Consider the following 24,714-nt stretch of genomic DNA (forward strand, 5'->3'; position numbering starts at 1 on the left):
CCCAAGGAGAGAGTTGCGCGTATGCACTTGATAGGGCGTCTTGGGCATTCGCTACTTCTGATCGATGTCTTTGCTATCGCGAGCTTCTCCCTCAAGGCCGCTCTGTCCTTTGGCGCGTGTTGGGGACACAAGGGGCATAATCCAGGTCATACCTCCCCGGACGCAGAGTGTCCGGACGGCCAACCCCCAGGGTCCGGGCCCCCCGGGGGCCCATGGGCCTGGCCTGGCTGTGAGAGCCCTCCCGAGCTCAGGTCCAGGCACCAGAGTAAGATGTGGGACCAGGGAGGAGGCCCTTGTTCCTCACAGAGAGAAACATCTACAGAACCCGATCGTTCAGAGCCGTCCGAGCTCCCTGATGAGTTGGGGTCCCAGGGGCACCTTCCCGGCTCAGGGACCGTGCTCTCCACGGCCCTGCGACCTGGGCCACGCCGACCACCTTGAGACGCTGGATGTCAGGACACGGGAGCCACGTAAGAGACACGCAGGTTCCACATCTAGTTTTGTGCCACTGCTGAAAGGGAACGTGACCGATGTCTTTCAGACAAGATCTAAAGGGGGCCCTTGGGTCTGCTCAGTAGTCCCCCGGGTGTCAGAAGATTGGCCATCTCTGGAGATTTCTCTGGTAAGCTTCCGTCTACAGCGTCACCCCGGAGGGCGGGAGGTGGAGGGGACAGCAGCACGCTGGGCTGGGGGCGGGCTCTGGGCTGCTTCGCTGGACCACTTCCCTCACGAATGACTAAGGGACCCCAAGGATAGTTAGCACTGATCCTACTTTGTCCCCCTTTTTTCCCCGAGATAAAACACTCAACACACAGCTCCGTGGCTTTGGTACCTTCAGTGGCATCAGCTGCCTCTGTCTAGTCCCAGAATTTTTGCATCGCCCCCCCCAGAACCCCACGCCCTCTGGCAGCGAGCCCCCAAACCCCCTCCTCCAGCCGCAGCAGCTGCCGCTCTGCTGTCTGTCCCCACGGGCTTGTCTGTTCTGACCGTTTCCCACAAAGGGGGTCATGTGCCACGTGGCCTTGTGTCTTACACTTAGCGTCATTTTGATCCCCTACATCTTGAGGGGCCTGTAACCCCACGCCGATGGCTGGTTTCCAAGTCTCTCGGGGGACGGGGCTAAGGTTGGTCCTAGCGCCCCGGGGTCCCTCACCCCATCGCTCGCCCAGGACTCCACCTCTCCGGCCCTCCCCTCCAGCAAGGCCAAGGGCAGCACCCCGGGGCTGGGGGCAAATGCTGGGGCAAACTGTCCCGCCCCAGTCAGGGCCTCTGCAGACCCCCGGCCTCTCCGCGGGGCGCAGTCCCCAAGAGGGACCTCCCCCTGCCTCCGGGCTTTTCTCTAAGATACTGGCTACACTGCAGCTCAATGTGGGGAGTGAATTGATCCCGGGACCCCTGCTCATCAGTATTTCCAGGAACTCCGTGCAACTTGCTGTCAGGGGACAGATGACAGGGAGAGCCCCCCCAAACACACACACTCGTTTCCTGGAACCCCACCGGGCAGCGCCCGCACACCAGCTTTAAGGACGTCCTAGTTGTTGGTTGTACCTAAATAGTTTGCTTTGTTATATTGTGTTTGAGCTTTTCCCACTGAACGTTCTATTGTAACACCAAGTCCCAGGTCTTCCTTTCTTTTGGTCCTTTAAGGTCAAAAACCCACTGATTTTTCTGTTTACTTGTTCTTCCGTTGCTTTGGGGATGTTACGCCGCCTCCAGATGCCTCGCTGTGAGGGCAGCCCGGCTCCCAGCTCCCACCCCCTCCTCCGTGTCCGGCCCGACCGGGGAGGGGAAGTAACCTCGAGTTGAATTTTACGACCTAGCATGAACTGGACTCAGGCCCATCTTAGTCCGTACTTGACTTTCAAGGTCAAAACAGAGGGGCCGCTGAGTTCTTACGCACGGTGTTCACTCCTGGGCGTAGGAAAGTGCTTGGTGTATGGTGCCCGCTTGATGGGCCTACGCTGAGGAAGTGGGACACACGCAGAGTGGGGTTCTACCCGGACGGACAACGATTCAGATCAGGGGTTGGAAGGGACAGTCGGAAAACAAAGTTGGTTTTTTGCTTAGATGCTGTGGTATCTGGCTCTTTCAATAAACTGGATGGAGGGGCACCCGGGTGGCTCAGTCGGTTGAGCATCTGACTCTTGATTTCGGCTCAGGTCACGATCTCATGGTTATGAGTTCAAGCCCCAAGTCGGGCTCTGCGCTGACAGTGCAGAACCTGCTCGGGATTCTCTGTCTTCCTCTCTCTCTCTGCGCGCCCCCCCCCCGCCCCCCCCGAGTTCACGCTCTCTCTCAAAACTAACTAAAACAAATGTAAATAAACTGGATGGAGGTGCATGGCCTTCATCTAAGGACACAAAGTCAAGGATCCAAGGGTCTGATTCAACAAGCCGACCTCATATGTGAGGTTTGACCTCCTGATTTAAGCAATTACCGAAACGAGCTCATCAATTCACTTATTCAAGGACGTTTCGGCTCCAGAAGCTGGTGGAAATGTCAGGCCCTAACAAGGGGCTAGGAACCACTATTTACAAGCACTGGAATAGGTGTGGGTGAGACAGAGAGCATGTCACACCCATGAGCGAGGAAGCTCTGAGCAGGGGACCTGTGAGCATAGACGTCACTGAGAAAGGATCTGAGGGGACGTGTCTGCAAAGAAGACCCATGAACAGCCAATATGCGCATGAAGGACGCTCAACGCCGTTAGGCCTCAGAGAAACACAAATCAAAACCACGGAGCCAGCACTAGGTGGTCAGAAAAATGAGCTCTCACCAGTGTTGCCAAGGCTGTGGAGGGGACAGGAGCTCCCACACAGGGCTGGTGAGAACGTGAAACGAGGCGGCCACGCTAGAAAATCATCCGGCAGTTTCTCAGATGGCGAAATATAGAACTGTCATACGACATTCACGGGTATATACAAAAACTCGTATATAAACGTCCGTAGCATTATTCACACATGACAACCAAACACATAGAAACAGCCCGAATGGATGCCCAGTCTCGGTCTATCCACACGATGGGAAATTATTTGGTGATGGAAAGGAAAAGAAGTACTGGTGTGTGTTAGAAAAGCAGACAGACTTTGAAAACATGACGCTAAGCGAGTAAGTCAGACGAAAGGACCACGCGTTGTGTGATTCTAGTCACGAGAGATCCAGAAGAGCCAGAAAGGAGATTCGTGATTGATTGCCAGAGGCCGGGGTGGCGGGAGATGGTCAAGGATACAGAGTTGTTTGCGGAAGCAAAGCAGCGTTCTAGAATCAGCCGTGGTGATGGCTGCTGAGAGCGCTCCAAGATGGCGGCAAGAACAAAGGCCGACAGGCCCATACGAGCGGGAATGTTCTAGGCCCACGTGGCCAAGGTCGGGGGTGACAGAGATATGGTAGGGAGTTGGCAGTTCCCAGGTCGTGCTGGGCCCTGGGGAGGAGGGTGAATTTTCATATTTTATTCTAAGTGTGCTGGAAAGCCTTGAGAGGTGACGAGAGAGGGCATCGCATATTCTGATCATAATTTGAAAAGATCAACACACTCTATTGGCCAGTGAGGGAAGTAGGGATTTTACATTCTTAAAAGGTTGTTAAAAAAAAAAAAAAAAAACACGTACAAAGACCATACACAGTCTGCAATTCCTGAAACTGTTGCTATCTGGCTTTTTATCGAGAACGCTTACTGAACCCCACGTGTCTTCGGAGACATTGATGCTTCTTGGTTGAAAGAACAATGGGTGGTGGGGGGCGGGGGGCGCTTCCGGGAAGTGGGGAGACTTTTACGACTGGGTCTAGAAGGAGGGGAGAGGTGAGGGGGGCGGAAGCCATGACCGTGCCGAGCAGCTGGGATCTGGCCCCGTCCACACGTCCGCTGGACTCCCGTGCAGCCACCGTGGACAGCTGTCTGTCCCAGGAGCCGTTTGTCACACGTCACGCCCTCCTCCGGGGTCAGCTGCCAGGACCATGCTTCATTCCAGGGAGGACGCCCTCAGAGCCCCTGTGCCTCCTTCGAGAATAGTAATGTCAGCTTAAATATAATCCAGTAACGCCTTTCTGAGGTTGTGCCCAGGACGCCCTGATGGTGTCTTGAACACTCCTGGCCCCGGGCTCGTGGGAGGAAGAGGGATGGTCTGCGTCATCATCACGGATGCTCCACCTCAAGTCTCCTTACCTCCTCCCAAAAGGGTAACTTCTAGTCTCCGACCTACGGCTAGTGCTGCTTTATTTTCGAGAGTCAGGACAGCCAGTGACAGGGGCTGGAAACCCCGTGAGGAAGTTACAGGTGCATTCTGGGTGGCTCGGTGACCGGGAGGATGAGCCACCACGTCCCAGGTGTTTGGTGGCACCGAGGGTGCAGTCCCTCCAACGTCAGCGTGACGCCCACAGATCACTTGCTCGTCTAAACGGGAAATGCAGCTGAGCAATGGTTGTGACCCTGCGGCCAGGGTCAGGAGCAGCATCACTGGGGTGGGCCCCCAGATTTGTGTCATCTTATGTCACCTGCCAGACACGCACATCACCTGAGACGCGTTCCAGACAAAGACCTAGGCCCTTCCCCGAGACCACTCCGGTTTTCTAAAAATGCTTATTTTTGATGTTCTTATTTATTTTTGAGAGAGACAGAGACAGAGCACGAGCAGGGGAGGGGCAGAGAGAAAGAGACACAGAATCGGAAGCAGGCTCCAGGCTCCGAGCTGTCAGCACAGAGCCCGATGCGGGGCTCAAACTCATGAACCGCAAGATCACGATCTGAGCTGAAGTTGGCCCAGGTGATAACTGAGCCACCTAGGTGCCCCTCGAAATGTTTCCATTTTATTAAAAATTTTTTTTTAAGTTTAACTTTGAGAGAGACAGCACGAGTGGGGGGGGAGCAGAGAGAGACAGAGAGAGAGAATCCCAAGCAGGCTCTACCCTGTCAGTGCAGAGCCCGGTGCGGGGCTCGAACCCACGAAACTGCAAGCTCATGACCTGAGCCGAAACCGAGAGTCAGCCCAAACCAACGGAGGCACCCAGGCGCCCTGAAGTGCTTTAAAACACGGACCCTCCCTCTCCCTATGCGGGAGGCGATGTGGGCGTGACGGCCGTCAAGTCCCTGCTGCCGGGTCACCCAGGCCCAGACTGGCAGTCAGTGTGTGTCCACACTCTCGGGGAGCCCTCTGCACTGACGGTGGAGATCTAACAGGGCTCAAGAGGGAAAAGAAACAAAAGAGTTGCATAAAAACAAAACAAAACAAAACAAAACCCAAAGCTACTGGATAATCTGATCACGCACAAAATTATTTGGTGAATCTTTGCTTAAGAGTCAAGCTATTATGTTTTCTCTTGTTTCATGTGTGAAAACATATTGCCAACCCACTATGTGGAATTTATTTTCCTTCACGCACCTAATACAAATGAAACAGTACAGGCAAGCAGGTCATTGAATGAGGGTCCCTAACTTGTGCGCTGTCTTAGGGAAGGTGGGCTATCCTCACCTGAGGGACATACTAAAGACTCTTGGTGTCATCGAGCAAAACGAGCCGGGACCACCGCCACTAGCATCTTGGCAGAAGTAGGCGGGTCTCGCGAACTCCGCGCACACCGTAGGTTTTGCTCCTTCCCTCTGGCAGAAAGTGCCGTGTTTGCTCTTTGCCGCCATGTACCTCGGGGGTGGAGACCAGTGTCAGCCGACTGTCGACATTCCAGAAAATGTGGATGTCACCCTGAAGGGATGCACCCCCGAGGAACCCTGCGGAGGGACTTCAGTCACATCGACGGAGAACTCGGTCTCCTGGAGAAAGAAGAGGTTCCCGGCTGCAACGGAGAGGAAGAGAAGAGAACTGAGCGCGGGCCGCGCCACCTGCAGCCCCGCACAGAACGTGATCAAGGGCATTACTCCGGCTTCCGTTACAGGGGGAGGGCCGGGCACGCGCGCTCCCCCATCAGCATCAGCGTTGTTACTCGGGAGAATGGTTCTCTTCTAGGAATCCAACATTTCTTGGGTGAGAAAACACCCACAGGATTCGGACGAGGCCAGGTCTTGCTTGTTCAGTATCTCAAGCCCAGAAAGAGGAGTTAATTCTTGAAGGAAGGGACACTGAACTTGCATCAAACTCAGCCGCTTTGATTCAGCAAGCCACAAGAATTAAAAACAAGGATGTCAGAACATGTTGGATGGTATCTGTTTCTAAAAAAGGAACAAACAGTTCAGCAGGCTGATGAGTAGATGTAAGTTGTCCAGCCACGGAAACAGCAAGACGCTGATGATTTTTCAGATTTATCGGTGATATTTTATTTTATTTGTTTTTAAAGGTTTTATTTATTTTGAGAAAGAGACAGAGAGAGAGAGTGAGCAGGGGAGGGGTAGAGACAGAGGGAGAGAAAATCCCAAGCAGGCTCTGCACGGCCAGAGCGGAGCCTGACGTGGGCCTTGATCCCAGGAACCACGAGACAGTGACCTGGGCTGAGACCAAGAGTCAGACGCTTAACCGCCTGAGCCACCCGGGTGCCCCAATATTGGTGATATTTTAAAAATGCAATCAAAGCTGTACTGACTTGGGAATAAAAATAAAATCAAACGTCTTGTTTATCTGGGCAAGTGTTATTACTAAATTTACATCCAAGTTAGTTAGCATCTAGTGCAATAATGACTTCAGGTGTGGAATCCAGTGTTCGTCCCAACAAGCGTCCTCCTTGGTGCCCCTTATCGTTAGCCCATCCCCCTTCCCACAACCCCTGCAGCAACCCTCTGCTTCTTCTCTATATCTAAGAGCCTCTTATGTTTGTCCCCCTCCCGGTTTTTATATTATTTTTATTTCCCTTCCCTTATGTTCATCTGTTTTGTATCTTAAAGTGCTCATATGAGTGAAGTCATATGATATTTGTCTTTCTCTGGCTCGTTAATTTCGCTTAGCATAATACCCTCTAGTTCCATGCACGTTGTTGCAAATGGCAAGATTTCACTCTTTTTGATTGCTGTGTATATATATATATATATCCATTGTGTGTGTGTGTGTGTGTATATATATATATATATATATATATATATATATACACACCACATCTTCTTTATCCATTCATCCATCGATGGACATTTGGGCTCTTTCCATACATTGGCTATTGTCAATAGGGCTGCTATAAACACTGGGGTGCATGTGTCCCTTCGAAACAGCATACCTGCATCCCGTGGAGAAATGCCTAGTAGTGCAATTGCTGGGTCGTAGGGTAGTTCTAGTTTTAGTTTTGTGAGGAACCTCCACACTGTTTCCCAGAGCAACTGCACCAGTTTGCATTCCCACCAACAGTGCAAGAGGGTTCCCGCTTCTCCATATCCTCGCCAGCATCTGTTGTTTCCTGAGTTGTTCATTGTAGCCACTCTGACCGGCGGGAGGGTATCTCAGTGTGGTTTTGATTCGTATTTGTATTTGACTCGGTGATGAGTGATGTTGAGCATCGTTTCATGTCAGTTGGCCATCTGGATGTCTCCTTTGGAGAAGTGTCTGTTCATGTCTTTTGCATCTGCTGCAAATGTTAATGCCACCAGTGATTTCGTTATTCTTTCTTCCCAATCTAAACACAACTTTTAAAATTCCTAATTGACTTTGGGTCTTGGGTTAATACTAAGTTGTTTGCCTGAAAACCTGTAAAGACATTGAAATGCACAGAGACAGAAAAAGTAGGCGTTTGTCACACAATTCCACACATGCTTCTTCCTGTTTTCTCTGCAAATAAACACATTTGTCAAGGTGCTGAAATTAACATAGTAAAATCAATGGATTTAAACAGCCTCTTATACTCGATAAGGTTGGTTACATTTCAAAATGAAAGCGTTAGGGGCACCTGCGGGGCTCAGTCGGTTAAGTGGCTGACGCTTGATTTCGGCTCAGGTCATGATCTCACGTCACGGTTCTTTGGTTCAAGACTCACATCGGGCTCTGTGCTCACAGCATGGAGCCTGCTTCAGATCTTCTGTTTACCTCTTTCTGCCTCTCTCTCTCTCTTTAAAAGATAAATAAATGTTAAAAATATTTTTTAAAAAAAGAACCAAATGAAAGCGTTAGCTAACACGGCCCTTTAGGCCTGCTTCTGTAACTACACGCACGTGCACGAATACGTGGGCCCTTGTCAGGACGCAGGGAGGTTCACACATGGCTGTGTGTCACAGAGGAGGGGACAGAGAGACCAACACAATGGGGCTCACCATAGGAGGGTGTGCAGCCCCCTGCCTCCTGCAGACTCTGCCTGGAAAGTAGGATTTTCCCTCACCCCGATGCGCACCCCCGTTTTCCGGAAAGTCAGTTAAATTTTGTGCCGATCCCACGTGGGTACTGAAGTCCCACGGCGACAGTGGTTACGGGCTGCTTGCGTGGGGATGAGCTGTAGTTCTTGGTCCGTTTCTGTGGACTCGCAGGCGCTGGGCCTTCTCTGGCCCCTGGGCCCTGACCTTGACCTGTGTCCTGGCAGTGTCTCCAGAGGCCCGTGTCCAACAACAACCAGGCTGACGAGGGTGCCCCACACCCAGGTAAGTCGGGGCGCACCTGTGAGGCTGTGCGGTGGCCGTGAGTGCCCACACCGTCTGGGGGGTGGGGGAGCAACGCCGAGTTACAGAAACGCCCACGAGAAAACCGCCCAGGTGCCCGGCCCCAGGTCACCCAGGAAAATGTGTAACGCAGGGCAAAACTGAAAGCCAGCGCTACCCGGTCCATTTTATTTTTTCAGTTTATTTCTTTATTTTGAGAGGGAGGGGAGGGGCAGAGAGGGAGGCAGAGAATCCCAAGCAGGCTCCGCACTGTCAGCACGGAGCCGACGCGGGGCTCGATCTCACAAATCATGAGATCGTGGCCCGGGTGGCAATCAAGAGTGGGACACTTAACCGACTGACCCCCAGGCGTCCCCCAGCCCCGCCTTTTTTACTCCAGATCCATATAAACATTCACCAAGTCCTGGCAGCAGTGAGGGTGTGTGTACTGGGGGGGGATTCCCTTCTGCAAAGTCACTGCCTTAGTGACAGATAGAAAGCAAGTCCGGCTGGATCCCCACTGGGCTGCCTTGTCGTCTCCAGAGCACATTCAGACGCACAGGGTGTTGGGGGCACTAGTCAAGCTTTTCGGTCCACTCAGCACCACCGTGGCCCACGTCACCCCCAAAGCTGGGAGAAAGAATGAGTAAGCGGAACCACGGGGCTCACGTTACCACATACGGAACATGCTGGCCGGCCTGAATCTGGTAACGCGGAGCCTTCAGGCAAGCCGAAACAGGGTCACTGTCCCGAACTGGCCTGCATTCTTAAAAAATACAGTCATGAAAGACAAAGGGAACTAGAGGGTAGCCATGTGCCACGAACGGTGGACAACAGGTTCCCAGAGGAAGAGTTGTAGTGTCTGCCGATTTCCACGGTAGAGATACTCCCGCCCTGGCTAATTTCAAGCTGCCGAGGTGAGGTCACCGAACGCAGACGTGGGCAGGGACGCACAGAACACACGGTCACACGGCGTGTGGTCAAACAGCCACAATCGACATACACAGCCCGAGAGCTTAGGTAACAGCACGATGTAGTAATGAGGAAGCGCTGAGTTCTGTGCCCTTGTTACCTTTGTTTCCAATATAATTTAATTAGTTATAGGTGTATATAACTTAATTCCTAATAACGGCGGTGTTTGACAAAGAGCTTGCAAAATTCCTGGAAACCAGCACCACCAAAACACCAGGACAACCAAATGAAGGCATGACCCGGGACTGGGTTTTGGATTTGGGGGAAAATGACGTAAAGCACATTACTGGCGGCTCGTACATTAGACAACGTGAAGTCTTCGGAGTGTGATGCCGTGTCGTGTGTGTAAGTGTCCTTGCTCTCAGGAGACGCACGCTGAAGTACTTGGAGGCAGGACTGGCGTCCTGGGGCTGCTAATCGGAGGCTTAAAGCAACAGAAACTTCCTCTCCCCCAGTTCTGGAGGCCGGAAGTCTGGAATCAAGGTGTGGGAAGATTCCTGGAGACTCTGAGGGAGAATCGACGTACGAGGATGAACGGCTCCACTCCGGAGCGGGAATGTGACGAGACCAGCACCCGGGACACAAAAGGAGGCTCTAGTACTCATAAATAAATGCTCACCAGTCCCGTTGCAAAAAAAGCAACATATTTGTGCAGACACTTCACAGAAGAGGTAAGGAACAGTTAGCATAGAGAAAGATGCTTAACATCAGAGACGCACACTGCCACCAAGTCTGAAATGACAGGACCAACGGGAATGGGCACCGGGAGGCTCAGACACTGCTGGTCAAGGCGCGATGCGGCACAACCACATGCGAAGATGGTTTGGCGGTCTCTAAGGAAGTCGAACATACACTTACCGTAAGTTCCAGAAACAGCACCAACGGCTGTTTGTCACGAGAAATGGGAATGTGTTACGTGCACGTCCACGCCCGCGGCAGTGTCGGTAACGATGCAGCAGGTGCACAGGTGAACGGGCTGCGGCGGCCGGGCCACGGGCCGCACGGGATGCGCACGCAGCACGGACAGTCAGAGATGTCACCGAGTGAGGAGCCAGAGTGCAGACGGCGCCTTCCTAGAAGCGGGTAGAGGGTTAGTGCTGGAGGTGGGGCCACCGCCCGGGGCAGGATGGGGACTGGCGGCCAAGTGGAGAGAGGGCCTCCCGAGGGATGGCAGCGTGTCCCCTACTCTGTGCAGGCCCGGAGAGGAAGGCCCCCCAACGGTCTCCCGCACAGGTTCCTGCCGTCTGGATGGACAGAGGACAATCGGGCGGCTGCCACCTTCCTGCGAAGCGGGGACCGGGGTGCCGTAAGCGCTACACTGTGTCTGAATCGGGCGTCCGATACAAGACTGTGTTGCTTCGTGACAAGTTCAGCGAGCACCGTGTGTGTGCCCTCTCTCTATGTGAAGTACTCCCTAACTAAGCTCCTGTTAAGTACAAAACAGCTGGAGGAACCCAGACGTGAGGTTGTGAGCGGGGGACGTTCACCGTCTATCGTGCTCCTCCGGCCCGACGCGGACCGACTTTCACGTCAGGTCGGGGTCCCCCGCAGGGTAACACAGCTGAGTCCCCGAGCGGTCCCTGTGACAGTCCCTCGGTCCCCTGCGCCAGCACACCACAGGCCAGCTCCCGTGCGGACACCACACCGTCCGGCCTGTGGCCGCCCGTTCCCACGACCAAAATGCATTTCTTTCTCTTTGCCGCACAGGATGCGCGAGACCTATCTCAGTTGTTCACGCCAGAGGGCGAGACGCACCGGGAGGAAAAGGGTACGATTTCAAGTGACTCTCGCTGTGAGGCAGTGCTTCTCGTGGCGACTGGGCCCCCTTCCCCGGGGACACTGACCCGACAGCAGGCCCCCCTGTGACGTATGTGGGGGCGTCGACCTCACGGCCACCACTGCAGCGAGGAGGAAGCGGGACAGTGAGGGAAACTCAGGGTAACACCCCCTGGCCTTTTCCTCCCAGGAAGTCGGTGTCCTGGGCCCAGAGAAGGAGCGGCCGCTGCAGCCATGGGAATATGTATGTACCTGGGAACATCCCCTCAATCCCTCCACTCGGGAGCTCGGCTCCTGGCTCTTCCCCGTCTGCAGAGCCCAGTGCTATTTGCTCCGGCTCAGAGGTTCTGGCAAGACTGGGGCGGGTCTGGGGGACCACGTGCTGACCACTTCCCTAGTGACAGAGCCGGTCACAGCTGTGTCCTCGAGGCCGCGACGCCCGTGAGGACGTCAAGGCCACAGAGGCAACGGCTCCCAGATGGGCATCACTCCTCTCTCGACTTTGCACGTGATAGGCAGAGATGGAAAGAAAGGCCTGATTTGTGTGCGGCCATCCTCCTGTGCTAAAATCCTTGACCTCTCTGGAAGACAGGGAAAGAAGGACCAGTAATTGCTGAGAGCTTTCCTGTATGTTATCTGACAAGTCGCCTGAAAACTTTTAAAGGGTCTGAAGGAACCCGAAGAAAGGCTACTACACCGACAACTTTACTGGTAACACCTTTTTAATAGGTCAAAGTAACTGTACAGTTCATTATATTCTTCCTGAGAATAATTTATATCCCCCGACAAACTAAAGGGAGGGTATACTCTTCAAAATTACTTAACAGAATGGATGGTGTAACTGGACATCAAAAGAAAACCAACTCTCTCTGCTTTGCTTACTCGCCTCCTGGGAAGACAGACACAAGGAAGGGTTAGTCAGCTCTAGTGGCTGCAAGATAGTCAACATGGCTTTCGTCTTTCTTTATAAATTATATAAAAATGGAAAACAGGGATGGTTCCAGAACTTCTTCTCAATGCAGTTTGGAGGTGCTCTGGTGCAAAGCATTTCTGCTTCCAAGAGAAAGAACATTGCTACAAAAAACTGGCACATTATTCTGGTGAAAAAAGACAAAAGTTTTTAGTGTGGTCTACAGCTAGCTTCCAACCGAATCTTCACATATCCAACAGGAAAGTAAAAGGCGGGAAGGACAGAAGGGTGGCTGTTGTTCTGTTTGTTTCTGAAATGACCCAAGTCTTCAAAATATAGCTCTGATGTTCTCTTAGAGTGCTGCTTGCGTATTGCGACGGAAGGGCGTCCTCACAGCAGAAACTCCGGTCTGGCTGGCCACTCTGCACACGCAGAAGAGTTCTCAGCCCCTCGGGTTTCCCGGAATTCTCCGCCCGGTCTCCTCTGCCTGTGCGCAGCTGAGCTGGCTCAGGCCCCGCACGCACGGCCCCGCCTGGGCCGTTTCCACAGAAACACGCCCTCATGGGACGGTCATCTGTTCTTGGTGATTCTTGAAAGCTTCTCACGAACAATTTTCATTCTCAGAAAAATGCCACATTTTGGATCCTGGACTTTTCCGAACACCATGATTAAAGAAAAACAAAACCAAACAACGAACTCAAATCAAATGCGGTTAAATTTGTCCGAGAGAGGTTCTGAACCGGCCGTCAGTCACAGCCCCGGGCGCGGGGAGCCCCTCGCTGCTGGCGGGGCGCCGGGGCGTGTCCTCCCCGAGGCCCGGGGGGCCCCTCAGCGCGGCCTCGCGTGTCCGAGTGCCCTCAGTCTGGCCTGGTCGATGACGTCGAGTAAGTTCTTGGCGTCCACGGCCAGGGCGTGGGCGGCGGTCAGCATCTGCTTCTTGTGGTCCTGCTGTAGGCTGGTCATGGCGCACCGCTGGGCCAGCTTCATCTTGTTGATGAGCTCGCCCAGATCGGAGTTCAACAGCTTCTGGGCCATCTCGATCTGGAAGCACAAGAGAGGCGTCAGGACGGGCACGTTCCGCGCTCCGCTCAGGCAACCCTTATGCACCTGCCTTGGGCGCCTCCGGAGAAGAAACGCTCTTGCCCGTAAACAAACCTGCCCGACGTAGACGGGGTAAGATCAGCGTCTCCTCTGGGAAACCGGCCGACAGAGTATGCACGCGCCTGTGTGCACCAGCAGCCTCTTTCCACAAGAGCCCTCAGCGACCACGAATCTCAGTGACTGGCAGGACTCTGGCTTCTTAAAGGAATCACAGGTTCTGACGGAACCTCGGAGGCCCCCAGCCTGGCGCCCTCCCGTCGGAGCGGGCAACCGAGACACAAGGAGACGCGCTGAGGTTGCCCAGCTGTCTGGCTTCCGGTTCCAGACAGAAACCTGGGTGTGGACTCGCAGTCTAGTGCTCTTCCTACAAGACCAACCATGGCTCGGGACCTGCCTCTGCCGTGCGAGAAGGACACCCCGGTCCCACCGCGGCCCTCCTAAACTGATGAGAGGCTGGAGCGGGGGCAGCCGTGGCGGAAGAAGCCACCTCAGGGATCGGGATGCTCTGCTCGGGTGTCTCTCCCTCCCCGTCTGCTTATTCAGCCGGTGACGATTTACTGCTCGGTCCCTTACTGATTACTGCGCACACCTGTACGAGGCACTTGGTGGTGTGGATTAAGGAAGGAAACAGACACACTTGTGCGCGCAGTCTGGTGCGGAGAAGCCTGCGCACAACTACCTCCAATACGCTGGGATGAATCCACAACGGAAAGACACAATCCATTCGTTCTGGGAGGGTCAGGAGACTTCACAGAGAATGACTGCAGAAGGAGGCTGGCTCCCTCACAAGCCGTGACAAGTTACCTCCGTCCCGCTGGGACAATGGGAGGCCTAGGAGGTTTTTAGCGAGGGGAATGCCATCGTCCGGAGAGGAATTCTGGCAACAGGGCCCTGGTGGCCGTGTGGGGGTGGGAGGGAGGGGCGGGAGAGCTAGGGGCAGAGGAGGCAGCTCAGAGACTGTTGTGGGAACTGAGGGGAGGGGGGCGGTGGAAGGGAGGACGGAGAGGCCCAGCCTGTGGCGTGATGCCGACAGGTGAGCGGCTGCTTGTGTGTGTGTGTGTGGGGGGTGGGGGCGGGGGTGGGTGGGGAGAAAGGGGTTCCCGGAGGCAGGGGTGGCAAGGGCGTGGTGGCCCCAGCAACTGGGAGCAAAACCAGGAGCAGAATGTCCTGCTGAAGGCAGACATCCAACAGCTCAGGCAGAGGTCCCACCGGAGGCATCAGATATTTGCATCCACGTAAGGGGCGGAGAGCCACCAAGGAGAAAAAGCGTTCTGTAAGACAAGGGTGTGCGGCACCTTTGGGGACGGCCACGCTCGGGGCAGCCAAGAAGAGGAACCAGAGCGGGATGTGGGCCTGAGACACGTGAGGGAGGGTGGCTCTTGAGGCCCGCGGGGGCCTCGCAGACGAGCCAGGATGGGGGCTCGGGGGGCACGGTCGCCGGTGGCCCCAGGCAGCCGCAGGGAAGGAATGGGGACAATCTGGCCCAGGAGGACCGGCCGTTCTCTCAGGAAGCACGAGGGGACAGAGGGACCGAGGAAGGCGGAAGCAAGATCAAATAAAGCTTCCCTCCTTCTTTTAAAAAGCAATAATCAACAAAAAATGTGTATGCGAGAGCAAGTGGCACAGAAGCCTCAGGGCAGACGGAGAGGCAGTTTCAGGCTTTATCGGCCGAAGTAAGAAGTTAGAAATGGCTCTGGCAAAACACTTATGTCAGGATACCACTTTCTGGCCTCTGGCACTGGAACTTTCCCCCTTTTGGCAAAACTCTCGCTCGTTGTGGAAGCGACCAATTAAAGTCCCAACGAGGTAGACGAGCCAGCCAGCGCCCAACCGGCTAGGAATACACAGGTACTCCGCTCAGGCGACCGGAGGCCCTTTGCAAGGGAAAGTGCCAGTTCAAGACGGGCGTCACCTGGACACCAGGAGCCTCGGACACAATGTCCCGAGGAGAACTCGACCTCGATCTCATCAGGAGGGAACGTCAGTCTTCGCACAAAACCCCTCAACTCCTCTCTGGGAATACTCTCCAAGGTAACTGGCCTACAGCCTTCCAAGACGCTGATGCCAGAAAGACGGGAGTCTGAGGACCTAGTCCAGGCAGAAGGGGGCTAACAGACTGTTGCGGGGCGTCACGTCAGAGCTCTGCTGGCTGTGGACTAGACGGTGAGGCTCCCGGGTGTGACCACGCACGGGGACAATGCGGGGCGCTGGCGGCCCAGGCTGCTGGAACCCTACAGCGTGTGAGAACCGCCTCCCGACTGGAGATACAGATGGAAACACTGAGGGTCAAACGGTTCACAGGAAGGAGACCGTGTGGTGATAACCAGAGACCGAGGACACAGATGTGAGACAATGTTAAAAGGCAGCGAGACTAGGTGGAGAATGTTCGGGAATTCTCTGCACTATTCCTACCACTTTTAAGTTTGACAGCATTTCAAGTAGAAACTAAGAAAACAAATGAGAACAGAGCCTGCTGGGCTGCAGGGCTAGGGACGGTGGGAAGGTAGGTGCAGGAGCTGGGAGGCGTGGGGATAGAGTCAGAAGGGGGAGCAAGGCTGGGGCAGCCCGGACTCTGGGGGACAGAGCCACATGTGCGTGTGGCCCGGGCGGCATCCACCTCTGGAGGAGACCGGGGGCCCCTCTGGAGGACAGAGCACACCCTGGAGGCCGGCACAGCCGGGTGCTTTATGAAAACGATGCAGCTGTGTCTGCTCATCTGTTAGTCAACACATGATGCACAATGGCCAAAAATGGCAAAAGTGAGGATTACTGCTGAGAGACCGGGTTTTAGGTGAATTTTGACTCCTTAAAAAAATTTTAAAACACATGTTTTCACTCAAAAGGCACTTTTCGGTATCACTACTCTACACGGAAAACCGGCACCGTGTGCAAACTCTAAGTTTTTCAGGAGAATTCAAGGGAGGAGGGTGGGCTGCCTCTCCCAGCTCGTTTCCGTTGTCCTCTGGCCTCTCCCCGAGCTGGCGCTGGAGGATGTGGCCCTCACCCAGCCCTGCACCCGTGCTCCCCACCGTCCCCTACGAGCCGCCTGTCTCTTGGGCCCCGCCTCGGCGGCTGTGGAGCAGCAGCAGAGCAGGATCTGACCGAGCCCAGTGGGTGCCGGCCCACGCTGCCTCCACGGTGAACGGCCACGTCCTGGCAGGCAAGCCACAGCCCACGGGCCTCGCTGGTGGAAGGTCACGACCTCAGAGTGCGTCCCGCCCTCACTGCCAGCGCAGGAAGGGGGCGCTGTGTCTTACCTCTCGGTGAGTGCTGGCTGGCAGGACCGGAAGGGTCTCGTCCACGGTGGCCAGTAATGTCCGCAGGGCCAGGCCGACTTCCTAGCAGACAAGACCACGCCCGTGTCAGAGCACACGCAAGGACTCTCACGCCAGCAGCGCCCCTCCCCTCGGTGACAGGCCTTGTTTCCTTTCTGACACTGCATGAACATTTCCGTATTTCTTTTCCTCAGTACTGAGCCCGATCCGAACTTATCAGGGATTTCTAACACTCAGATCTCTGAACTCTCAGGATGCGGTCCCTGGCGGGACGATCAGTCAGCCTCGAAGAGGAAGACATCCTGACGCCCGCCAAGGCGTGGGCGAGCCTGTACAGCACGGTGCTCAGCGGCATAAGCCCGCCCCGAAAGGGGAGATGGGGCACCAGGCCCCTGGGGACGCCGCCAGTTTTGCAAGGTGAGGAGAGTCTGGGAGGCCAGCTGTCTAACGGTGTGAACGAACTTAACACCAGTGTAGACCTCGTGGTGGCTAGGAAGGCAGATTTTGTGTTTCACGTGTTTTACCACAATTTTAAAAGAAGCGTCTTCAAGCGCACGTTTTGGAAATCCAGGCTTAGAGCCAAGCTTTACGGCGTTCCTTGTGCTGCGGACACCCCTGAGCCCGCCCAGTGCCCTGCCCCGTGGGGGCCTGGCATCGCTTTTCAGAACCTCTGGCACTCTCTTCCAGGACACCACGCCCCTGAACACAGCTTGGAAAGGTGAGGCTAGGCTAGCGGCAGGACGTTTTCGTTTCTGTCTGACCCTCGTGAGAAAAGGCTCAGAGAGCACCCACACTTCAGACAGCTGAAGGAAACAGCACAGCCAAAGCCCCCGACGTCCCTCTCCAGGACGGCCCCTTCCCCGGACAGCGTCTGAAGGACAACCGGTTTCCCGCAGGCGCGAGCTGGTGCTCCCACGGCAGAGCCGCGTGTCCCGAAGGCGCGCACAGCGCTGGCCCGCCTGCTTTCACGCTTCACGCTACAGGCTGGTCCGTATGTGTGAGCAGCAACTACCACAGGACCAACAGTTCATCCTGACTCAGCACGGTCACTGTGCGGGACCCTCACACACGGCTCCTGAAGCGCCAGGTCTGACTCCGAGGGTCCCCGCGCCTTCCGCGGGAGTGGGCACGTAACTGTGGTTTACCTTCACCATGGGAACGTACTCCTCCGGGGGGGCTGGCTGGATCTTGCTGGACATTTCGATGACAGCCTTCACCAGGCCCGTCACATTCTCGTACACCCTGTCGTTGGACCGGTCCAGGTTGGCAGTGGGCGGGGGGCTGATTTCCTGGGGCTGAAGCTGCAACACAGAAGCTGCCGTCACCTCGCCAGCCCCCACTAGGTGGCAGCACATCCCTGCAGCTGGGCGGGGGCGGGGGCAGGGGGGGGCGGGGGGTGGTCTTTAAAAGAGATCAAAGCAGATCACACGGAGTTTTTTGGTCTGACCGGGCTACGGCTCACTTGGAGGATGACAGGAAAGTAACCCATCCACGTGACAAGGGTCCGAGGCAATAATTTTTTTATAACTTTGAGCTCAGTTAAAGGGAAGGAGATGGCATCACACACGTTATACTAAAAGCCCCAGCTTCTTCCAGAGAAGTGATTCAAGGCCCCCCCACCATCATTCGCCAAGAAAGAATTCACGTATTTGGCATCTCTCTGAGGATTTCAGAGGAAGCTGGTCGAGCGTTCTACGTCAGGGGGACTCCTGCAGGAAGTAAGAGCTAGGGCTCAGCGTGGCTGTCTCCACACCACCGAACTTCGGAAACGTGCGCGTTCCCTGCACGACTGTTAGGAGCCGGCAGGTGCAAGTCTGTGAAGCGACACCACATGCTGGCAGGTGTTGCCGCCGGGAGCCCAGCGCTGCCCTCGAGGGTGGTGGGGCCTCAGCTCCTCACCTGGCCGCGTGGTGACGGTGACATAAAGGGGCTCGTGTGTAGGCGCCCACCCCAGGGCCCGGGCACAGAGACACCACGAATGGGACCCGGGATAAGCCGGACTCCGACCGAAGGCGGGCGAGCGCAGGGTCTGCAGAAAGTCCCCAGCGGCATTTAATGGCCCAAGTTGGCAAGAGCAGGCACGGAACGCCAGCCTGTGTGTTTAAGAAGACTCAACCACAGCAGGTGACAGCAGCTGTTTGCCGCTGGGTCTGCGGCCAGTGCTCGGTCCACACCTCTAGGGGCCACTCTGCACCCTCGGGCTGACTCTGTCCGAGGAGCCTGGGACCTGGCTGTTCCGAGTTTGGGATTCTCTCTCTCTGCCCCTCCCTGCCTTGGGCTCTCTCTCTCTCTCAAAAAATAAATAAGTTTTGGGACATGGGACAGACGTGGACAGGAATAGTCAGTCACTGCAAAGATGCTCATGCCCCAGTCTCTGGCAGGTAAAAGGCTGTTTTTGGTGAGGAGCCCGGCAAAAGTGCGCCCCCCCCCCCCCAGGCTCCCTGATCTCTGCTAGAGTCACATGCAGAGCGCTAGGTGTGAAGGAGTGGGACAGACACACAGACACGATGTGCTTACCCTCCATGGCTATTGTTGAACGGGAGGTGAGGAAAAGTTAGAGAAATTTATCAGAGAAAGGGAAAAAAGAAAAACAGTATTAATAAAGGCAGCAGACAAAACCCCCACAAAAACACACGAGCAGAACCGGAAGGAGCGAGTCTGCAGCCTGCCCGTGGCCCTCGCTGCCGGTTGTCTAAGCACAGCAGCGGGCCGGCCAGGTGCCCGCACACTCAGTCACGAGGCCCGCCACACACCAGGCTGGTCTGCACGGAGTGAGTGAGAAAAACACGCAAAGCCTGAGAGGGACAATCTGGTAGCCGTGCGAGAAGCAAAGCACTAGGGACTTCAGAGAGAAAGGCACTGGAATATGCTCGCTGTCACCGAGAACCGCCCGCCGGGCTTCTGGGCCATCGGGAGAGGCTGTCAACCTCGCTCCCCAAGTCCGGCCCCCGGCGCCCTCGAAAATGGGCTTTGTCGTTAGCCATAGCACCAGAATAAAGACCCCTGGCTTGGGGCTGCGTTTAGAGACATCAGAAGCTTATTTTAAAAACAAAAACGGGTGCCTGGGTGGCTCAGTTTGTCAAGTGTCCGACTTCAGTTCAGGTCATGATCTCACAGTTTGTGAGTTTGAGCCCTGCATTGGGCTCTGTGCTGACAGCTCAGAGCCTGGAGGCGGCTTCGGATTCTGTGTCTCCTGTCTCTGCCCACTGCCCCCTCCACCCTGCTTGCCCTCTGTCTCTCTCTCTCTCTCTCTCTTAAAAAAAAAAAAAAAAAAGATTAAAAATAAATAAAAAAAATAAATTTTAAAGAAAACAAAACAAACCCTTCTTTTGAGCCAATTCTTATGGTTTAAGGCTCCCTTATTTGAAAGTCACAACTTTTATTTAATGCTTTTTCTTCTACAGCTTACACCAAGGCTATCCTATTGTAACTTAAAAGATCAAGCTAACTGGGGAAAGGTAGCTATCTTGCTTCTTCCTTAGAATCATCTGGAACAAGTGTACCCTGTGGTATAAGAGTTAGGCAGAATCTTAAACTTCCAGGTACAACCCTCCACAGTGTTTCCCCTGCATTAGAAAGAGGGAGGTTGTTCCTAACTGCATCACTTCAAAGACGACATCTTGTCTCTTACTTCCTACACCGAGTCATGTGCAGCCCTGTGACGTAGGCCACGCCCAGACCACACCAACATAAAGGCACAGTTTCCTGAAGAGCAGCCACAGGCGGGGCTCCATCAGGAAGAACCGCCACCATTCTGGACTCTCGGAGGCAAAGGCTGCTTTATGCTAACCCATCCAGAGCTTCTGTTCTGTATTCGCCCTTCGCCCAAGGCGGGTCACAGAAGCACGGTCTCGGCGCTTCCAGGGACCATGCACAGTGACCTTCCCGAAGCAACAGCTTCGTTTGGACAGGCATCTGTTCCTGGGTTCCTATTTTCTGGAGCCTGACAACTTGGAGACCCCTGGCGGATACTTAGGATAAAGTGCCACCCTGTAGAGACATCAACAGTTCCAATGGCTCAGGTGGGAGCTTAAAGCCTCAGAGAATCCAGAATCAAAACAAAGCCACCAAAGAGACACCGATGTCTGGCTAAACGTTACCTGGATGAACTACATCTAAAGAGGAGTGTTTTTGTGTTAAAACAGTATTGCTCTTTGAGGCTGGATTCAGTAACCCCCACCAAACAGGTGGATAAGGAAGATAATACTTCATACTCTTTATTTAAAAAATCTTTGCTTGGGGCGCCTGGGTGGCGCAGTCGGTTAAGCGTCCGACTTCAGCCAGGTCACGATCTCGCGGTCCGTGAGTTCGAGCCCCGCGTCGGGCTCTGGGCTGATGGCTCGGAGCCTGGAGCCTGTTTCTGATTCTGTGTCTCCCTCTCTCTGCCCCTCCCCCGTTCATGCTCTGTCTCTATCAGTCCCAAAAATAAATAAACATTGAAAAAAAAAAAAAATTAAAAAAAAAAAAAAATCTTTGCTTAATTCATTGTAAGTGAGCATACTATTTCCGTGAAGATTTCCACCTGCTTGGTGTATCAGAATACCCTGTGGGGTGCTGGCGCTGGAAGAGTCGTGGGAGGTGCCCCCACCACCAGCTGGGGAAACCGCAGAGGCCCAGCCCCTGGGCCCCGGACCAGGAGCAGCACTGACTGCCAGGGGCGCCCCGGGCCCAGCGGTACCTGGGCTGCGTCCCGCAGAGGGGAGGCTGGTCTGGCTGGGTTCACTCCCCGGTCCCTGCCCTGTGTCTGCAGGTGGCATCTTCTCTCCCTACAGCTACCTCCTGACCCCAATATGGCAACATACCTGTTCTCTCTGGAAATCAGCATGTTGGCTAAAGGCCGGCTCGGCTGGGGAGCCTGTAACCTTGAACACACCCTCTAACCTCTGTGAAGCTTGCGGTCTCGTGTGAAAAGCGGAAACAATAATCAGAGCACTGATCCTGAGGGAGGCTGGCGTGAGGGCAGGTCCTGGCACAGCGTGCACGCAGGTAGGGCACCCGGTGAAGGTGGGTATCGGTGAGACAGCGTCTTTTGACGGAGAACACAGTTCCCGACTCTAAGATGCCGTCCTCTGCAGGAGGCACTCTTGTATGTTCCTCTAGGGAAAGCAAAGCTGCCAACTGGACCAGCGCATCCCCTGACCACAGAGATATTAAAACGTGAAAACAAGGTGTAGCAGACTTGGGAAACAGGATACACTTTGAGAGGAAGACCCTCTCACGGAACGGCAGACAACCCTTGCCTTTGCTTCTCTGGGAGAGGACGGCTGCTTGCGGGAGACCTGGGGCCCGACGCTGTGGGGCTGGCTGGAGCCAGGGTGGGGGGTTCGGGAACCCCGACGGCCCCAGTCCCAGCCGGCAGGGCAGGTGGCGCGTGAGGGCGCCTGAGCCGCACGCTGCCTTGCCTGGGGCTGGGTCCACGCGGCACACGCACTTTTACACGTGTGGTCCCGCCTCCATCTGGAAAACGGTGGCAGTTTCCCACCACTTGGAGACAGAGGGGCCTGCGGAAGGTCTCCCCCAGAGGCACCCTGGTTTAATTACTTTTTAAAACCAGAAACCATCCTAGCGCTTTATTCCAAAGAACCACTCTGCCTGATCAGAGGGAAACTACCTAGGAGGCTGAGCTCTGACTGAGGCCCTAGAATCTACCACGTGAGAGAAAAACAGAAAAGACAAGCTCCCGTCAAGCTTGTTCCCGCCCCCTCGACGGGTTCAGAGCCACACCAGACAGACGCCTGGGGCCCACGGCGGTGCCACTCTGCTCGTCCCGTCCTCGGCACTGACTCTGCTTCGTGTCACAGGTCACTGACCCGGAGCGAGAGGCTCGGACGCTCACCTTGACGCCCTCGTTGTAACTGTCCCCGGGGCTGCTGAGGCTGGCAAGGCTGCCCAGGTGACCGGGGGCTCCAGGCCGCGGCGGTTTCTTTGGCGGAGCTGCGGGATCTGGGAAAGGGAAGGTGTCCCCGTAAGTGACGTACAGTAACACACGGCCCAGACAGACACTGAACACGGGTTCGTGCTTCTGTCACACACACTAATCTTGGAGGGCACCCCGTGGAGGCGTTTCTGACGCATCGGTGGGAAGGCCTGTTTTCCGATATGCTAGGCAGGGGCTGAATTTGGTAAACATCATACTTGCTTTGGTCCACAGAGGAAAACGGGTTACAAAGTCATGAGATACTCCAAAGCTAAGAAATGATATCCAGGTAAAACCCACTCCCCTCCACATTGTAAAAACTTGACAGATGTCACGTCTTCACTTACCTGGTTTACCCACAGGCTGATAGATGTGTTGGTTTCCCGTCTGTGGGAAGAGAAAAGGTCGGTCACTGTGCCAGTGGGCACCATGGGTGATGGCCTTCCCTCCCCTTCCGTCCCCTTGAACGTCTGTGCTAAGCGCTGGGCTCTGAGACCAGCGAGACGGGGGTGGGGTGGGGGGCTGCCTTCAAGGCCTAGGTGGGTGGGGATCAGGAAAAAGCAAAGCTGTCAGCAGGGTGTGGGATACACAGGAGCATGGACGGGAGCGGTCACGGACAACTTAAAATGTCCTTCAGAAAAACTACGTCTCCGGATGCCTCCAGTCCCCACCTTTCAGGAGCACAGATCCAGGCCTCCCCAGCATCGGGTCCGTTGCTCAGGAAGCCCCCTCCCTCCCTCCCTCCCTCCCTCCCGCCGGTCCTCCTCACAAGCAGGGGTGCGATCAGGAACGGTGACAGTGGGAGGACACCGTGGTGCTGGGGTGTCACTGTCACCCAGGGCCTGCTGCTACAGAGCCACCGGGTCCCCACCGGGCTCCCGGCCCAGATGAGAAGCCAAAGCACAACCGGAAGTTCCACCCAGGGACACCATCAAAGACTGTTCCGCTCAAGGCCAGGCCTGCCATGCACTGTCACACCTGCGGTCCCCCGGACACAACCTACCCCGGGACGAAATGAAAGCGGTCTTTTCACGCCTACACTCTACCTCTGGAGAGAGAGACTTACCTTGCTCAATTTAAGATAGTAAACTAGTTGCCAAATACACATATTTTAAGGTGCTTCACTCTGTCACATGAAGGGATCTACCTCTTTAAGATACAAAGACTAGCAAGTGCGGCACACGATTAAAACTGGCCTCCCGGAACCACACGCACTTCCACACCCCTGGTCTTAGACACTCACAAACCTGTATGGTGTGAAGAAGGAGGGCTCCCTGACAACCCGTTCAGTGTAGCACTGTACAGTTAACCTATTTATTTTTAAATGTGTATTTATTTTGAGAGAGAGCAGGCACAAGTGGGGGAGGGGCCGGGGGGGGGTTCCTAAACAGGCGCCTTGCTGTCAGCGCAGAGCCCGGTGCAGGGGCTCGAACGCACGAACCGTGAGATCATGACCTGAGCTGAAGCTGTGTCAGATGCTCAAACGACTGAGCCACCCAGGCACCTCTAACCTATCATTTACTTGACAGTTACTGAACGGCTCTGCTCCAGGCACAAAACGAGCCCCACCCCCCCCCTTGTGAAGCAGACAGTGTAAATGTAACCCAGGGAGCAAGACAGTAACAGCAGGTGCACATGACAGCACGTTGCCAAGCCCGGTGGAAAAGGGAGAGGAGGACAGGGGCGGGGGGGAGGGGGGAGGGGGGAGGGAAGGACACCGCAGGTTTCAGTAGGAAGATCAGGCCTTCTGAGAATGTGATCTGTGAGCACAGACTTGGGGTGGGGGAAGCCGTGAAGAACTCTGGGAGGGGTGTGGCCCAGAGACAGGGGATCCCCCGGCAGGGGCAAACAGCACGTGAAGAACCAGGCAGCCAAGGGAGCCAGAGGATGAGCGATGGCGGAAAAATGCAGGAAACGTGGCCAAAACTCTAAAAGTGGACACAGTCTGTGAGTTGTGTTGTGTTTCCCGATCCAGGCAGTAAAATACACATACTTAAAAAGAGTTAAAACACAGAATTTTCTGGTTGATACTCAGGTAGCGAGGAAAGTCCAATTAACTAGAAAATTCTATTCTAAGAACATTCTGGGTTAATTCAACAAATCTATGTACCATGCACTGTGCTAGGCAATCCCACAGGTTGGCTCTGGGAGGGGAGGCTCAGCAAAGTCTCTGCCTTCGCAAGTCCTATGGACGAGCCCGTGGCCAGGCTGTGCTCTGGCTGTGCCGCGTATCCAGCCACGGGCCCTGGGCCTCGGAGGAGTCATTCGACTGTCT

The 24,714-nt window shown here is 55.0% G+C and overlaps 1 protein-coding gene across 11 annotated transcripts in view; it reads right to left on the reverse strand.

The window, feature by feature from the left end:
- Window positions 1-11,940: 11,940 nt before the first annotated feature.
- PTK2 (protein tyrosine kinase 2) overlaps window positions 11,941-24,714 on the reverse strand; it is a 258,431-nt gene continuing 245,657 nt past the window's right edge. For 10 of the 11 annotated variants that reach the window (XM_047842378.1, XM_047842374.1, XM_047842376.1 and 7 more), the window contains 6 exons: window positions 22,787-22,826; window positions 22,359-22,465; window positions 19,040-19,048; window positions 17,668-17,823; window positions 16,505-16,585; window positions 11,941-13,187 (listed from right to left, as the gene is read on the reverse strand). In XM_047842378.1, coding sequence (XP_047698334.1) covers window positions 12,975-13,187; window positions 16,505-16,585; window positions 17,668-17,823; window positions 19,040-19,048; window positions 22,359-22,465; window positions 22,787-22,826 — 606 coding nt within the window. In that variant the 3' untranslated portion in view covers window positions 11,941-12,974. The remainder of the gene's footprint in view (window positions 13,188-16,504; window positions 16,586-17,667; window positions 17,824-19,039; window positions 19,049-22,358; window positions 22,466-22,786; window positions 22,827-24,714) is intronic. The other variant, XM_047842375.1, reaches the window with a different exon arrangement.

The sequence above is a fragment of the Prionailurus viverrinus genome, chromosome F2, assembly GCF_022837055.1.
Source record: "Prionailurus viverrinus isolate Anna chromosome F2, UM_Priviv_1.0, whole genome shotgun sequence".
In the NCBI taxonomy this organism is placed as follows: domain Eukaryota; kingdom Metazoa; phylum Chordata; class Mammalia; order Carnivora; family Felidae; genus Prionailurus; species Prionailurus viverrinus.